This window comes from Rattus norvegicus, chromosome 20, assembly GCF_021556685.1.
Source record: "Rattus norvegicus strain SHRSP/BbbUtx chromosome 20, alternate assembly SHRSP_T2T, whole genome shotgun sequence".
NCBI classification, from domain to species: domain Eukaryota; kingdom Metazoa; phylum Chordata; class Mammalia; order Rodentia; family Muridae; genus Rattus; species Rattus norvegicus.
In genome coordinates this window covers 27,118,860-27,134,620 of record NC_141553.1, presented here as the reverse complement: position 1 = coordinate 27,134,620, position 15,761 = coordinate 27,118,860, and the positions used below count along the sequence as shown (strand labels likewise).

Sequence of the window (15,761 nt, the reverse complement as noted above, 5' to 3'; positions counted from 1 at the left end):
AAAAACCAAAAAACCAGGAGCTGGTTCTTTGAAAAAAACCAACAAGAAAAAACCATCAAATAGCCAAAAAGCACCTAATGACATGTTCAACATCCTTAGTCATAAAGGAAATGCAAATCAAAACAACCCTGAGATTCCACCTCACACTAGTCAGAATGGCTAAGATCAAAAACTCAGGTGACAGCAGATGCTGGCGAGGATGTTGAGGAAGAAGAACCCTCCTCCACTATTGGTGGGATTGCAAACTGGTGCAACCACTCTAGAAATCAGTCTGGAGGTTCCTCAGAAAATTGGACATTCCACTACCTGAGGACCCAGCTATACCTCTCCTGGGCATATACCGAAAGATGCTCCAACATACAACAAAGACACAATCTCCACTATGTTCATAGCAGCCTTATTTATAATAGCTAGAAGCTAGAAAGAACCCAGATGCCCTTCATCAGAGGGATAGATTAAAAAAATGTGGCACATATATAAAATGAAGTACTACTCAGCTATCAAAAATAATGACTTCATGAAATTCATAGGCAAATGGAATGAACTAGAAAATATTATCCTGAGTGAGGTAACCCAATCACAGGAAAACACACTTGGTATGCACTCATTGATAAATGGATATTAACCCAAAAGCTCGAATTACCCAAGATGCAATCCACAGACCACAGGAAGCTCAAGAAGGATGACCAAAATGCAGATGCTCCCACTCCTTCTTAAAAGGGGAAAAATATCCATACGAGGGTATATGGAACCATAGTTTAGAGCAGAGACTGAAGGAACAGCCATTCAGAGCCTGACCCACATGTGGCCCATATATCTATACAGCCACCAAAACTAGATAAGATTGATGAAGCTAAAAAGTGCATATTGAAAGGGACTGGATATAGATCTCTCCTGAGAGACACATTCAGAGCATGTCCAATACTGAGGTCAATGCTAGCACACCCCCTTTGGGGGAATCAGAAGAAGGTTTGAAAGAGTTGAAAGAGCTTGCAACCCCATAAGAACAACAATGCCAACCAACTAGAGCTTCCAGGGACTAAACCACTACCGAAAGGCTGTAAATGGACTGACCTAGGGCTCCAACTTCATAGGTAGCAGAGAATAGCATTGTTGGGGCACCAGTGAAAGGAGAAGCCCTTGATCCTGCCAAGGTTGGACAACCTGTGCAGTGCAACGTTAGGGGCGGGGTTGGGGGGGGCGTAAGAGAGGGTGGATGCAGGGAACACCCGTATGGGGGAGGGGGAGGGAATGGGGACTTATAGACAGGAAACCTGGAAAGTGAATAACATTTGAAATGTGAGTAAAGAAATATATCTAATTTTTAAAAAGGGGAAAAAAAGAAAAAGAAAATCTATTTGGACTATACATGGACTGACCCTTGGCTCCAGCTGCATATGTAGCAGAGGATGACCTTGTTGGGTGCCAATGGGAGGAGAAGACCTTGATCCCGCCAAGGCTGGACCCCCCCAGTGTAGGGGAATGTGGGGTGTGGGCAGGAAGGGTGGGTGTTGAGGAAGGGAACAACACCCTTATAGAAGAAGGGGAGGGGGATGAGATAGGGTGCTTATGGACAGGAAACCAGGAAAGGGAGTAACATTAGAAATGTAAATAGAAAAATATCCAACAAAACAAAGGAAGAAAAAAATAAAGAAAATCTATTTGTGTGACAACACTGTTATGTTAATTACATTGGCAAATGATAATTGGTCTCTATGGCATCCTAGAGAAACCATCATGTTGACCCTGACCCAATGGTAGAAACTGTGTTAACATTGATGAGTAGCACCTGTGCAAGGCCAAGCAGTTAGAAATGTGGGCACTGTGAGGGAGGCTTTGGAATCTGCTCTCACCACAATTGGGTACGAACCAGAAGTTGGCTAAACCCAGAGTTCAGCTAAGGACAAAAAAATAATATGGAAAACAAGCTAACAGCAGAGAGGAGAGAGAGAAAGGAGAGAGAGGGGGGAGGGAGGGAGGGAGGGAGGGAGGGAGGGAGGGAGGGAGGGAGGGAGGGAGAAAAAGGGACAGGGAGGACAATCGAGAGAGAAAGGGGCGGGGAGGGAAGGTGTGTGTGTCTCAGCTGACAAGGAGGAAAACAGGCTCTAGCAACCTAAGTAATTTGCTCAAGATCACACAGTAGGCTTGTGGCTGGGCATGGTAGGGACTGTCAGTCTTTTAATTCTTACATCACTGGACACAGTTAAGTTATAAAAAGCATCCGTGCTTAAACTACTTCCCCTGCTGTGCCTCACAGATGCTGGGCAAAGGCTAGAACAGAGCTGTACCCCCAACACTAAGGGACTGTCTAAAATATGATAGTTCTGGTCAAACCTAGGTTATATAATCATCTTTATTTCAAAACTCAAGCTAATTTCTAATTAGCTTTTTGCAGGAATTAAAATGTCTTACCTTAGCTGTGTTTGATAACACAATATAAATTTTGCCACTAAGGAAGTGTTTCGAGTCATTAGGACAAAAACAAGCATGGCTGTGTTTCCTGTTTTCTCTTATAGGATCTATAAGTAAGAAATGACTCCTTAATGCTCTTTTCCACAGCTGAAGTCAGCTCTGGCCTTCAGTTGCAGTTTACACAATTTCTCAAAATGATTAAAATAGGAAAACCTTTCAAATCTATATTTTAAATAAGTAATTAATTTGTAAAAGCAAGAAAAAAAACCCAAAACAAACAAAAACCAGCAGTATAATGACAAGAAATGAATTAAGTCCCAAGGGAGCTTTTCTCATGGGTATCTAATAGTGTCATATGTGTCTGAGATATACCTCAAATCCATTTGGCTCTTTCATAACAATTTTGCAAGAGTCTTGTAAGAAATACATAAATAACAGATGAGCGTTATTTTGAACTTTTATGAAGAAAATCTATTTATTATTGAAGTGTTTTTTCAATGCCATGCTATGGTACTACTGACATCTATTGGAAATGACAGCTGTCCTGTGGTCTATACAGAAGAGTGACTCCAGGGTTCCCATGGATACCAAGGCCTATGGATACTCAGGTCAATTTACAAAAGAGCAAACCTATGCACAACCTCCTAGATTACTTAAAATAATCTCTAGGCCACTTATAATGCCTAATACAATATAAGTGATACTATTTTCAATTTTCTGAGGAACTGCCAGACTGATTTCTAGAGTGGTTGTACCAGCTTGCAATCTCACCAGCAATGGATGAGTGTTCCTCTTTCTCCAGATCCCAAAGCTCCCAGGAACTAAACCACCACCTAAAGAGTACAGAGAGGGTGGGGGGACCCATGGCTCCAGCTGGATATGTAGCAAAGGATGATCTTATCTGGCATCACTGGGAGGAGAGCCCCTTGGTCCTGTGGAGGCTTGATGACCCAGGGTAGAGGAATGCTAGTACCCTGAGGCAGGAGCAGGTGGGTGGGAAAGGAAGCACCCTCATAGAGGCAAGCTGGGAGAGGGCTGGGGGAGGGTATTGGGACTTGTGGAGGAGAACTGGGGAGGGGGATAGTATCTGAAAGGTAAATAAATGCAAAAATGAAGAAAAAACAATATAAGTGATACATAAATATCTGTTACCCTGTGCTGTTTGAGAAATACTGATGAGGGGAGGAAGGTAGTGTAGACAAAATTTTTTGTTCACAATTTTTCATCAGTGGTTCGTTAAACCAACAGATGTGATAACCATAGTATTCTAATTAGGATTCTAATGCTGTTATAAAACAACCCAGCCAAAAGCAACTTGGATTGGGAAGGGTTTATTTGACATATACTTCCACTTCACAGTCCCTCATCAAAGGAAACCTGAAGGCAAGAACCATGAGCAGAGAGAAACTTGGAGAAACAGTTTACTGGTTTGCTCCTCATGGATGGCTTAACATACTTTTTATACTCTGGGACCATCTGCCCAAAGATAGCCCATTGTGGACTGGGCCCTTCTGTACCAATTGTTAATTAGGAAAATGCCCACAGACCTACCTACAACATCTTGGAGGCATTTTCTCATCATAGGGACTTCTTCCCAGGTAACTCCAGATCAGTGTTTCTCAGTCTTGCTATGCTGTGACTCTTTGATACAGTTTCTCATGTTGAGGTGACCCTTCCCTCCAACTATAAGATTATTTCTGTTGCTACTTCATAACTGTAATTATGCTGCTGTATGAATCACAATGTAATTATCTGATATGTAGATGGTCTTGGGTGATCCATGTGGAAGGGTCCTTTAAGAACTGCTGCTCTAGCTTGTGTCAAGCTGACAAAAAAAAAAAAAAAAGTAACCAGGATATGATATGAAAGCCTACCTGTGTATCTTGGGTAATATTTGTAGCTATCCTTGACTACAACTACAAAAATTAAACTTGTAGATGATAAAGTCACATTTTAAAACTGAATCTATTTTAATGTTGCAGAAAATTAAACCCAAATTTAGGTTATTATCTCCTTAAAAAGAAAAAAAGGTAGAAAATATGGTGCTACCCTTCTTTCCTGTAAGATTTTTCTTCCGGCCACTAGATGGCAAAATTTTAGATATTACACACATTGAAAGGAGGGTCTGGTGTCTAGCTGCTGGAAAGTACAAAGTGAGAGAAAATAAGAGAAAGAAAGAGTTCTGTTAACCCATGAAACTTCCCACCCCTCAACCCTGAAAGGCAGAGAAGTGCAGAAAAGTGCTGTTCTCATCCAGCCTCCTAACTCGTTCAGAGGAATCACTTTCCTGCCTGGACATACATTCCTCTGTCTAGTAAATTAGTTTGAATTTATCCTTCTTCTCTCTTTCTCTGAAAGAGACAGCTACTATGGGTTCTGCAGATGTTCTGCATTTCAGAAATAAGGCGGAGAGCTGCACACCTGAGAGATCAGCCAAGCAAAGCAGTCATGGCTTCTTTTCCTGCCTCTCCTATGTTCTCCGGGGATAAACTATGACTAAACCCATCTGAATTTGTCCTAGTTATCTAAAACTGACTCAGCCACGTTTACGACCAGATTCCTCTGAAGAGAGTTTAAAGGGTTAATGAGACAATGCTGCCAAAGGCCAGGTCTTTTTAATGAAAGCTGCTAATTATAAGGAAAGCATCTATGGGCGAGCTCATAGCTGAAGCCTGACCTTGCATCTTGTGTCAAAATGCTCCTGAAGCAGGTGACATCATCACTCTAGGTGAGAGCATTTTTTATAAGAAGTAAAAATGATTAAGAGGTGAAAAACCAGGTGTTGGAAGCAAGAGGTGTCTAGGAGACAGCTGCTCTGTTTGTGAGAATGGAAAAATGTTCTTTTTATTGCTAAGAAGAAGTTGACAGGGGTAGAAATGCAACCTCACTGAGGACAGGAATTTACACAGGATGGCTGACAAGACATGAAACGTTTAGAGAGAAGAGTGATGGAAAGCAGGTGTCCTGCATGTTTTAAATTTTAACTCTGACTGTCTTGTGTCTAGTCTGTCAAATATTATGCAGTTTGATGGCTGCCATTTGTAGAAGACACTTTATTGCTGTTAAAGACAGAATATGCTCTCTTAATGGGGAACATTGTGTGCAGACCTTTTCTCTCTTTGACTGACATATTAATCTTTTTTTGTGTTCGTTGCTTTTTCTTTTTATGTCCGTCCTCTTTCTTTTCCTTCCTTTCTTTCACTCCTCCCTCTTTTTCTCCCCTTCCCTCTCTCCTTCCCTTCTTCCCTCCGTTCCTTGTTCCTCTTTCACTACTTCTTTCCTTCCTTCCCTCTCTCCATCTCTTCCCTCCCTCCCTCTCCCTCCCTTCCTCCTCCCTCCCTTCCTCCTTCCTCCCTTCCTCCTTCTTCCCTCTCCCTCCCTTCCTCCCTCTCCCTCCCTTCCTCCCTCTCCCTCCCTTCCTCCCTCTCCCTCCCTTCCTCCCTCTCCCTCCCTTCCTCTCTTCCCTCCCTCTCCCTCCCTTCCTCCTTCCTTCCTCCCTCCTTCCCTCCCTTCCTCCCTTCTTCATGCTCCATATACCATTTTCCACTTGATTTCTTTCTGACCTGGTACATAGAGACAGCTCTTCTTTAATCTCTACAAAGAAAATTTTAACACCAGGTAAGGCCACAATACGCATCCTCCTGAAAGGGGTTGAGGGAGGAGCATGCCACTGCCCTGCCTGTTAGAGAAAAGCTCTTGTCCCAACGGCCTTAAACAACAGCTTGCTTTCCTTCCTCCCCTCTCCTTTTGACCTTTCCAACTAATACTTAGTTTTACCAAGCACCAAGTTCTGGCTTAGGCCTGGAACCATGAATGACCAAACGTGCACCATAGTTTACACTGGAATTGTTATTTTTGTTTTCGGCTGTGTAATCTTCCTGTAGCTAACAGCACATAGACAGCATTCCTCAGATGAGCACAGGCAACAAGAACCTTCCACATGGGGCTTTTGTCATATTAGGCAACTCCAAGAATAACCTTCATAAAGTACTTTGGATAATAATTTTGAATAGGAAAAAGTGATGTCTTTCTGTTTTGTTTTGTATTGAGACAGTCTCATTCTGCAGCTGGCTTCAATTTCTGTATAGCTTAGATTGGTCTTAGATTCACGATTCCCTTGCCTCAGCCTCCTAAATGCTAGAATTACAACTTGTGCCATTGCATCTAGCTAAAGGTTCTGACAGGGATTTCTTTCTTACTAGAGAAGCTGTCCTTAGGATCTTCATTGCTACAATGAAACACTATGCCCTAAAAAGCATTTTGTGGAGGAAAGGGTTTATTTGGAGTAAATTTTTTTATTTAACATTGTTGTGTATTACCAAAGGAAATCAGGAGAGGAATTCAAACAGGGCAGGAACCTGGAGGCAGGAGTTGATAGAGGCCATGCTACTTAGTACCTTACTTCCTTCCCATGACTTCTTCAGCTGGCTTTTTTTTTTATAGAACCCAGGACCACCAGCCCAGGGATGACACCACTCATATTAGGCTGGGCTTTCTGCCTCAATCACCAACTAGGAAAATGCCTTACAGTTGGAAGTATTTTCTCAGTTAAGGTTCTCTCTTTTCAGATGACTCTAGCTTGTGTCGAGTTGGCATAAGACCAGCCAACCCAGAAGCTTATTTCCTTTTGAAGTCTTATTTCCTTTTGTTTTTCTGATTTAGATGAATAGGTGGGATTACCACTCTAGGTCCACAGATCTAAGAAGAACACCAAGAGAAAACTGAAGGACGCCCTGTGCTACTGCACTCTGTACTCTGAAGCTCACTGAGACCAGCAGTCAGTATCCCCCAGGATATCAATGTACTGAGCACAGAGCAGATGAGCTTCAGTCTTTCAATGTATGACAGAAAATAACCAACCTCCATTTCTCCATAACAGGCTACACAAACCCCAATTCTCAACTGCTAATTGCTCTTAAGTGATTTCTAAAAAAAAAAAAAAAAACCTGCCAATCATGTCCTTTTAAACAGGAGTATGCTACATTATTTAAATAGAAAACATGGATCATATGACCAGATTCAAAGGAATAAATTACTCACTGTTCTACAAACATGACTTTAGAATTAAGTCCTAATCAGCTTTTGAAGTCATTCCTTTTCAGATTTCAAGCCTAAAAAAAAAACAACTTTAAGTACAAGAAGTTTTAATTCCCATATTATATGACTTTACAAGTTATCAGCCAGTGTTCTGTCTTAATAATCTGGAAACTTGTTATCCCTTAGACATATTTTATATTTAACTTTATATGCACATTTAAGACACTGGGATGAATTCAGGAAAAGGCCAAGGGAAGTCATTCCCAAAGAGATTTCAGAATCATCATTATTGGGATACAGTGACTTATTAATCAAAAGGATTAGGGTAGCTACCAACAGGAAATATGGTAAGTAGGGCCATGAATGTTAATATATTTTAGTCATAGTATTCACTTTACATTAAAATGACATGTGCTTTTATAGTCGTCCCCCCCCACACACACACATAAGTGCTTTAGTGAAGTTATTTTTAAAACTTCTGCTTTTAAGTTTTGGGGAGATAACTCAGTTGAAGAAATGCCTGGCATGGAAGCCTAAGGGTCTGAGTTTGATGGCCTGTATCCATGTAAAAAGCCAGGTGTGGCAGCTCTGGAAAATGCAGATGTTATAGCACATGTTATAATCCCAGATACTTTTGCAGATGAGATGGGCAGATCCCCATGGCTCCCTGGCCTGATAACCTCGCTGGAAGAGGGAACTCTATAATAACGAGAGAGTCAATGTAAAAATGTAAGGTAGGTGGTACCTGAAGAATGATCTCTCAACTTCATATACATGCACTTATTCCCAAACATAAATACACATACACAGAACACTGCTGCCAGAATTTGCATATATTCCACTAACTCATATGGAAAGGAATTTCCTTTTTTCTTTTTCTCTTCTTAAACCTTCTTAATGGTACTAAATTCGCTGTGCTGAAGTTGGAAGACAGCTGGATTCCAATATCAGCTTCATGATTCACTAACCATAAAATAATAGTAATAATAGAATAATAAAGTAGAAACAACTTTCATTTGGATTCTAGTGTTGAAAGTTATTTCCTCATATATGCTACTCATGTCCATCATACTCTTTCTGGAACTTGGTTTTCTTACTGGAAAAATGTCAATAATCAACTTCTATTCTGCCTTCTCAGAGAGATGCTCTGAGATTGACAGTCCAAAGACAGTACCTGTACTCAGAATCACAGAATGAGTTCTGTGTTCTAGCCATTCATGTGAGGGGTCAGTTTCATCATGTATGTAAATATCCCAGCTCAGAGGAGAAAAGAGGGAGAAACTAGCTTAGTAGGTCTGTGATGTGAACCGAATTCTGCAGCATGCCAAGGCTTCCTACATATCTTGTGTCTTCGAATACTAACTAGGTCACAAAGTAACACTAGCCTGACAAACACAGGTCTGGGATGAGAGGATGCTGCCTAAAGATGGGTTGTTCTAAGAAAGATGAGCTCATGTTGGATGATTCCAAACTGCTTTCCATACATCAGGGCTGTGTAAGATACTACTACTAGTACATGCATCAGATATCGAGTAAAGCACAGGAAGCTTTGCTTTGCTTTTGGGAAAATACTGTGCCAGGAAATAATTTCTAACGCTGGTAAAACTAGTCCCTTCTACAGGGCTACTTTTGGTAGTGGTTTGGGGCATGTCTACTGTAAGGTTGCCCATTGTGCTGTATTGACCTCCACAAAGAAATTGCAAAGTATTTGTGTTGTGGGAACAAAGTAAAGAAAACATTAACAATGAATGGAGACCCCAGGCTGAATCAGCAGCTAAAACCCTAAAACTAAGAAGCTGGCAACCGCCTTAAAAAAATCTGTAGCAACTAGAAACTGATGAAACTTTGTGAAAACAAAATGAAAAGCAAATCGGTACCTCTTTTCTTACTTCTGCAGAGGTAGAGATCTGTAGACTTGATTGTGAATTTTTGGCAATTCTAGGGTGATTTAGAATCCCCCTTTCCCTATAAATTTGACAACTCTTCTCTGATTGGTCTCATTTTTTCACCTTATTTTCACAACTACATTCAACCTATCAAGGGCCTAGCCTGTCCCCTAGAAATTCAAGTCATCTGGGGCTTCAGAACTGGGACTATCTCAGACCTACGCAACTGCTTGTATTCTTATGTAATTTGGGTCCCCCAAAATGCTCACAGTGTTTGTGGAACACTCATGGACCCTGCACCCAGTTGGTTCTGATTGGTAAATAAAGATGCTGACAGCTAATGGCTGGGCAGGGCAGACAGAGGTAGGACTTTTAGGATTCCCAGGCTAGGGACAGAGGGAGAGGAGCTGAAGAAGATCCTTCATTCTGGGAGGAGGAGAGGAAAGATACCATGCCTAAGAAAGTGTGGGACAAAGAGCATAGCCCTGCCATGTAGAAGCCAGGGAAGAATGGTCCCAAGAGGACTGCCTTTACCAGGTCTCTCTGTCTCTGTCTCTGTCTCCCTGTCTCTCTGTCTCTCTCTGTCTCTGTCTCTGTCTCCCTGTCTCTCTGTCTCCCTCTGTCTCTCTCTGTCTCTCTCTGTCTCTGTCTCCCTGTCTCTCTCTGTCTCTCTCTGTCTCTCTCTGTCTCTGTCTCCCTGTCTCTCTGTCTCTCTCTGTCTCTCTCTGTCTCTCTCTGTCTCTCTCTGTCTCTCTCTGTCTCTCTCTGTGTGTGTGTGTGTGTGTGTGTGTGTGTGTGTGTGTGTGTGTGTGTGTGTATGCGTATTTCATCGGGAACACTGGGTCAGGTAGTGAGGAATGAGTCACCACTTGGATCAATGATCAATTTGATAATTTAACTGGGTACTGCTACAGACTTGTAGGATGAGGCAGAAAGGGAAACTTCTGAAGGCCTGGTCTGCTTTTTCAGAGGAAGAAGCCTGAAGACTTTAGGATCTGAGCCCTCACTGCCTTGCTTGTCTCTGCCTTCACTATTTCTTGGAAGCACACAGGGTCTGCTCAGGCTTCCACTGCTTCATCCTCCAGTTAGTAACCTAAGGCTGCAGGCTAGGAGAATTGCTCCTTTCACAGCTTCCAAGACTACATTTTGGCTCCATAAAGGACTGAATCTCAGCAGCTTCGTCTAGCTTCTGAAACTATCAACCTTCAAAACATGCCAGAGATGATGTTACCATTGGAGACTTCTTTACACAGATTGTTCTATAATGCTTGATTCCCTGATGGGCACCCCTAGGTCATCCAAGAACTTTCCAACTCTGCTGGAGATATGAACTTCAGTTCCCATGCTTGTGTAACAGATATTTCACCAGCCAAGTCACCTTCCCAATTTCCTGTAAAACACTGCTACCAATATGACACACACACACACACACCCAACACACTGACTCACATATTCAGCATACACAGAATGCATACATTCTCTTTCACATGCACACACTCATACACACATAACACACACATACTCTTTCATGCACACATACATATACACACATTCTCTTATATCCACACATAGCATATACATATGTACATATATATAGATATGTATGTATGTATGTATGTATGTATGTATGTATGTATATGTCAATTTAGAAGCTTGGTCTTCAGTTCATAATAGTTATATGTCTGTGTGAAAATAAAAAGCTTTTCTATCATAATCTCCTCTCTCATCACCTAGCAACAAATGCAAATGGAACCTGTTTAGTCAGAACTGAAGACTACCATGTTCAGAAAGAATTTTAGTTGTTTATTGTTGTTTGTTTTGCTTTTGAGACAGAATCTCATGTAGCTCAGGCTTCCCTGGAACATACTATTTAGCACAGACAAACCTAGAATTCACAATCCTCTTGCCTCAACCTCGAAAATAGTAGTATTATAGAGCTTATAGGTATATATCCTCATACTTGGCATGTTTTCAAGATCCATTGACACAACCAGAAATGCATTTACCTGGGCAATTATATCGATAATTTCTGAATAACTATGGCATCTTCTCACACAGGATCGAGCCAAAAAATCTTCCACCAGCCGTGTTCCAATACTGTAACCCCTGTGAATGAAATAAAGTATGATTTACCTGGCAGAGAACAAACTGGGCCCAATGTAACAGGTCAAATTATCTTAGGTAATAGTTTTTTGTGTGTGTTCTGCAGACCACAAGCATAGATCAGCATATCAAGGAAATATTAATTAGTTTCTGTGAGCAGAGGAATCTAACTGGAGGTGAGAATGGCCAAACTTGACTGTAAATTCAGAGAAGGATGCTTGCCTGTGGTGTAATATTTCCCAGTGTTAGCTGTTGTGAAACAGAGTAAGATTCTTGCTAATTTGTGCTTGTGGGTGTGGCCCTGGATACTCAAACTTCTCATAGTGTACTCATCATGACAAGGGAGCTACATTTATAACAGGATCTGAGTGAGGAAGAGGGGAAGGGACTAGAACGATATATTTCACTGCCACTAAAGGTTTCAGCTCTTAAGTTTCTTAAGTTTATCTCCCTTTCTGTTTCCCCATCCTCCTCCCCCGTGTGTGTGTGTGTGTGTGTGTGTGTGTGTGTGTGTGTGTGTGTAGAGGTTGGAAAGCAACTTCAGAAAAAAAACATTTTTCACTCCATAGAAACTGGAATAATGGGCCCAAGGGAAGGTGCATATTTATCTACTACTAACTTTACCCAAGCCATTACATCTAACAGTAGCTAAAGTAAAATTCAGAAAGCGTATACTGGGGTGTCATACCATAATGGAATAAGTGGCTAAGACAACCCAACAGCTTCCTTGAACAAGACACATTGAAGAACTTAAATTTCTAAGAAGAAATACCAAGAGATGCCACAGTCTCTGTCTCTAAAGAATCTCTAATCCAGGTATACCGCCTCTGGGAACTGGAAGATAGGGGCACTTGAGCGGCAGGTCCCCCGAAGTCTAGACACCACCTGGACCTGAAGGGACCTGGTCAACAGTTCTCTGCACCCAAATCCCTTGGGAGGGAGAGCTAAACCTTCAGAGGGGCAAACATGCCTGGGAAGCCAGAAGAGACTACACTCTGCCCACATTTCTGACTCCAGAGGAAAACACCTTATGTCATCTGGAATCCTGGTGCAAGGGGGGCCAAGAAAAGGCAGCACAGGCCCTCCTGGTTGCTGCCCTCACGGAGAGCTCAAAAGCAGCCCCCAACCAGCAACTTGAGCCACTGGACCACAGGTAAGACCAACTTTTCTGCTCCAAGCAACCTGCCTGGTGGACTCAGGATACAGGCCCACAGGAACAGCTGAAGACCAGTAGACAGGAAAGACTACACACCTGAAAGCAGAACACTCTGCTCCCATAACAGGCTACAAGAAAACAGGAAAACAGGTATACAGCACTCCTGACACACAGGACTATAGGACGGTCTAACCACTGTCAGAAATAGCAGAACAAGGTAACACCAGAGACAACCTGATGGCAAGAGGTAAGCTCAGGAACCCAAGCAACAGAAACCAAGACTACATGGCATCATCAGAACCCAATTCTCGACCAAAGCAAACACTGAATATCAAAACACACCAGAAAAGCAAGATCTAGATTTAAAATCACATTAGATCATGATGCTGGAGGACTTCAAGAAAGACATGAAGAACTGCCTTAGAGAAACGGAGGAAAACATAAATTAACAAGTAGAAGCCTATAGAGAAGAATCACAAAAATCCCTGAAAGAATTACAGGAAAACACAATCAAACAGGTGAAGGAATTAAAAATGGAACTAGAAGCAATAAAGAAAGCACACAGGGAAACAACCCTGGATATAGAAAACCAAAGGAAGAGACAAGGAGCCGTAGATACAAGCATCACCAACAGAATACAAGAGATAGAAGAGAGAATCTCAGGAGCAGAAGATTCCATAGAAATCATCGACACAATGGTCAAAGATAATGTAAAACTGAAAAAGCTACTGGTTCAAAACATACAGGAAATCCAGGACTTAATGAGAAGATCAAACCTAAGGATAATAGGTATAGAACAGAATAGGTATAGAACAGAGTGAAGACTCCAGTCTCAAAGGACCAGTAAATATCTTCAACAAAATCATAGAAGAAAACTTCCCTAACATAAAGAAAGAGATGCCCATAAACATACAAGAAGCCTAAAGAACTCCAAATAGATTGGACCAGAAAAGAAAATCCTCCGGTCACATAATAGTCAGAACACCAAATGCACAAAACAAAGAATATTAAAAGCAGTAAGGGAAAAAGGTCAAGTAACATATAAAGGCAGACCTATCAGAATCACACCAGACTTCTCACCAGAGACTATGAAAGCCAGGAGATCCTGGACAGATGTCATACAGACCATAAGAGAACACAAATGCCAGCCCAGGTTACTGTATCCAGCAAGACTCTCAATTAACATAGATGGAGAAACCAAGATATTCCATGACAAAACCAAATTTACACAATATCTTTCTACAAATCCAATGCTACAAAGGATAATAAATGGTAAAGCCCAACATAAGGAGGCAAGCTACACCCTAGAAAAAGCAAGAAACTAATCATCTTGGCAACAAAACAAAGAGAAGACAAGCACACAAACATAATCTCACATACAAATATGAATATAACAGGAAGCAATAATCACTATTCCTTAATATCTCTCAACATCAATGGTCTCAACTCCCCAATAAAAAGACATAGGTTAACAAGCTGGATACCCAATGAAGACCCTGCATTCTGATGCCTACAGAAAACACACCTCAGAGACAAAGACAGATACTACCTCAGAGTAAAAGCCTGGAAAACAACTTTCCAAGCAAATGGTCTGAAGAAGCAAGCTGGAGTAGCCATTCTAATATCGAATAAAATCGATTTTCAACTAAAAGTCATCAAAAAAGATAAGGAAGGACACTTCATATTCATCAAAGGAAAAATCCACCAAGAATGAACTCTCAATCCTAAATATCTATGCTCTAAATAAAAGGGCACCTACATACATAAAAGAAACCTTACTAAAGCTCAAAGCACACATTGCACCTCACACAATAATAGTAGGAGATTTCAACACCCCACTCTCATTAATGGACAGATCATGGAGACAGAAATTAAACAGAGCCATAGACAGACTAAGAAAAGTCATGAACCAAATGGACTTAACAGATATTTATAGAACATTCTATCCTAAAACAAAAGGATATACCTTTTCTCACCACCTCATGGTACTTTCTCCAAAATTGACCATATAATTGGTCATAAAACAGGCCTCAACAGATACAGAAAGATAGAAATAATCCCATGCATCCTATCAGACCACCACGGGCTAAAGCTGGTCTTCAATAACAATAAAGGAAGAACGCCCACATATACATGGAAGTTGAACATGGTTAATGATAACCTGGTCAAGGAAGAAATAAAGAAATTAAAGACTTCATAGAATTTAATGAAAATGAAGGTACAACATACCCAAACCAAAGGGACACAATGAAAGTTGTGCTAAGAGGAAAACTCATACCTCTGAGTGCCTGTAGAAAGAACAGGAGAGAGCATATATCAGCAGCTTGACAGCACACCTAAAAGCTTCAGAAGAAAAAGAAGCAAATACACCCAGGAGGAGTAGAAGGCAGGAAATAATCAAACTCAGAGCAGAAATCAACCAAATAGAAACAAAAAGGACCATACAAAAATCAACAGAACCAAAAGTTGGTTCGTTGAGAGAATCAACAAGATAGATTAACCCTTAGCCAGAATAATGAGAGGACACAGAGAGTGTGTCCAAATTAACAAATTCAGAAATGAAAAGGGAAATATAACTACAGAATCAGAGGAAATTAAAAAAAATCATCAGATCCTACTACAGAAGCCTATATTCAACAAAACTTGAAAATCTGCAGGAAATGGACAATTTCCTAGAGAGATACCAGGTACTGAAGTTAAATTAGGAACAGATAAACCATTTAAACAACCCCATAACTCCTAAAGAAATAGAAGCAGTCATTAAAGGTCTCCCAAGCAAAAAGAACCCAGGTCCAGACGGGTTCAGTGCAGAATTCTATCAGACCTTCATAGAAGACCTCATACCAAAACTATTCCACAAAATTGAAACAGATGGAGCGCTACCAAATTCCTTCTATGAAGCCACAATTATTCTTTTACCTAAACCACACAAAGACCCAACAAAGAAAGAGAACTTTAGACCAGTTTCCCTTATGAATATTGACACAAAAATACTCAATAAAATTCTGGCAAACTGAATCCAAGAGCACATTAAAACAATCATTCACCATGATCAAGTAGGCTTCATCCCAGGCATGCAGGGATGGTTTAATATACAGAAAACCATCAACGTAATCGATTATATAAACAAACTGAAAAAACAAAACCACATGGTCATTTCATTAGAT

General features: G+C 41.0%; 1 protein-coding gene across 4 annotated transcripts in view; it reads right to left on the bottom strand.

Annotated features, from left to right (window-relative positions):
• The window catches only part of Trappc3l (trafficking protein particle complex subunit 3L), a 115,250-nt gene that overhangs the window by 46,492 nt on the left and 52,997 nt on the right, over window positions 1-15,761 (bottom strand). For 2 of the 4 annotated variants that reach the window (XM_087596734.1, XM_087596735.1), the window contains 2 exons: window positions 11,342-11,441; window positions 7,453-7,523 (listed from right to left, as the gene is read on the bottom strand). Coding sequence is in view for 1 of the 4 variants with exons in the window: in NM_001432484.1 (NP_001419413.1) it covers window positions 11,342-11,441 (100 nt within the window). In the remaining 3 variants the exon portion in view is untranslated. 4 annotated transcript variants of the gene reach the window in all.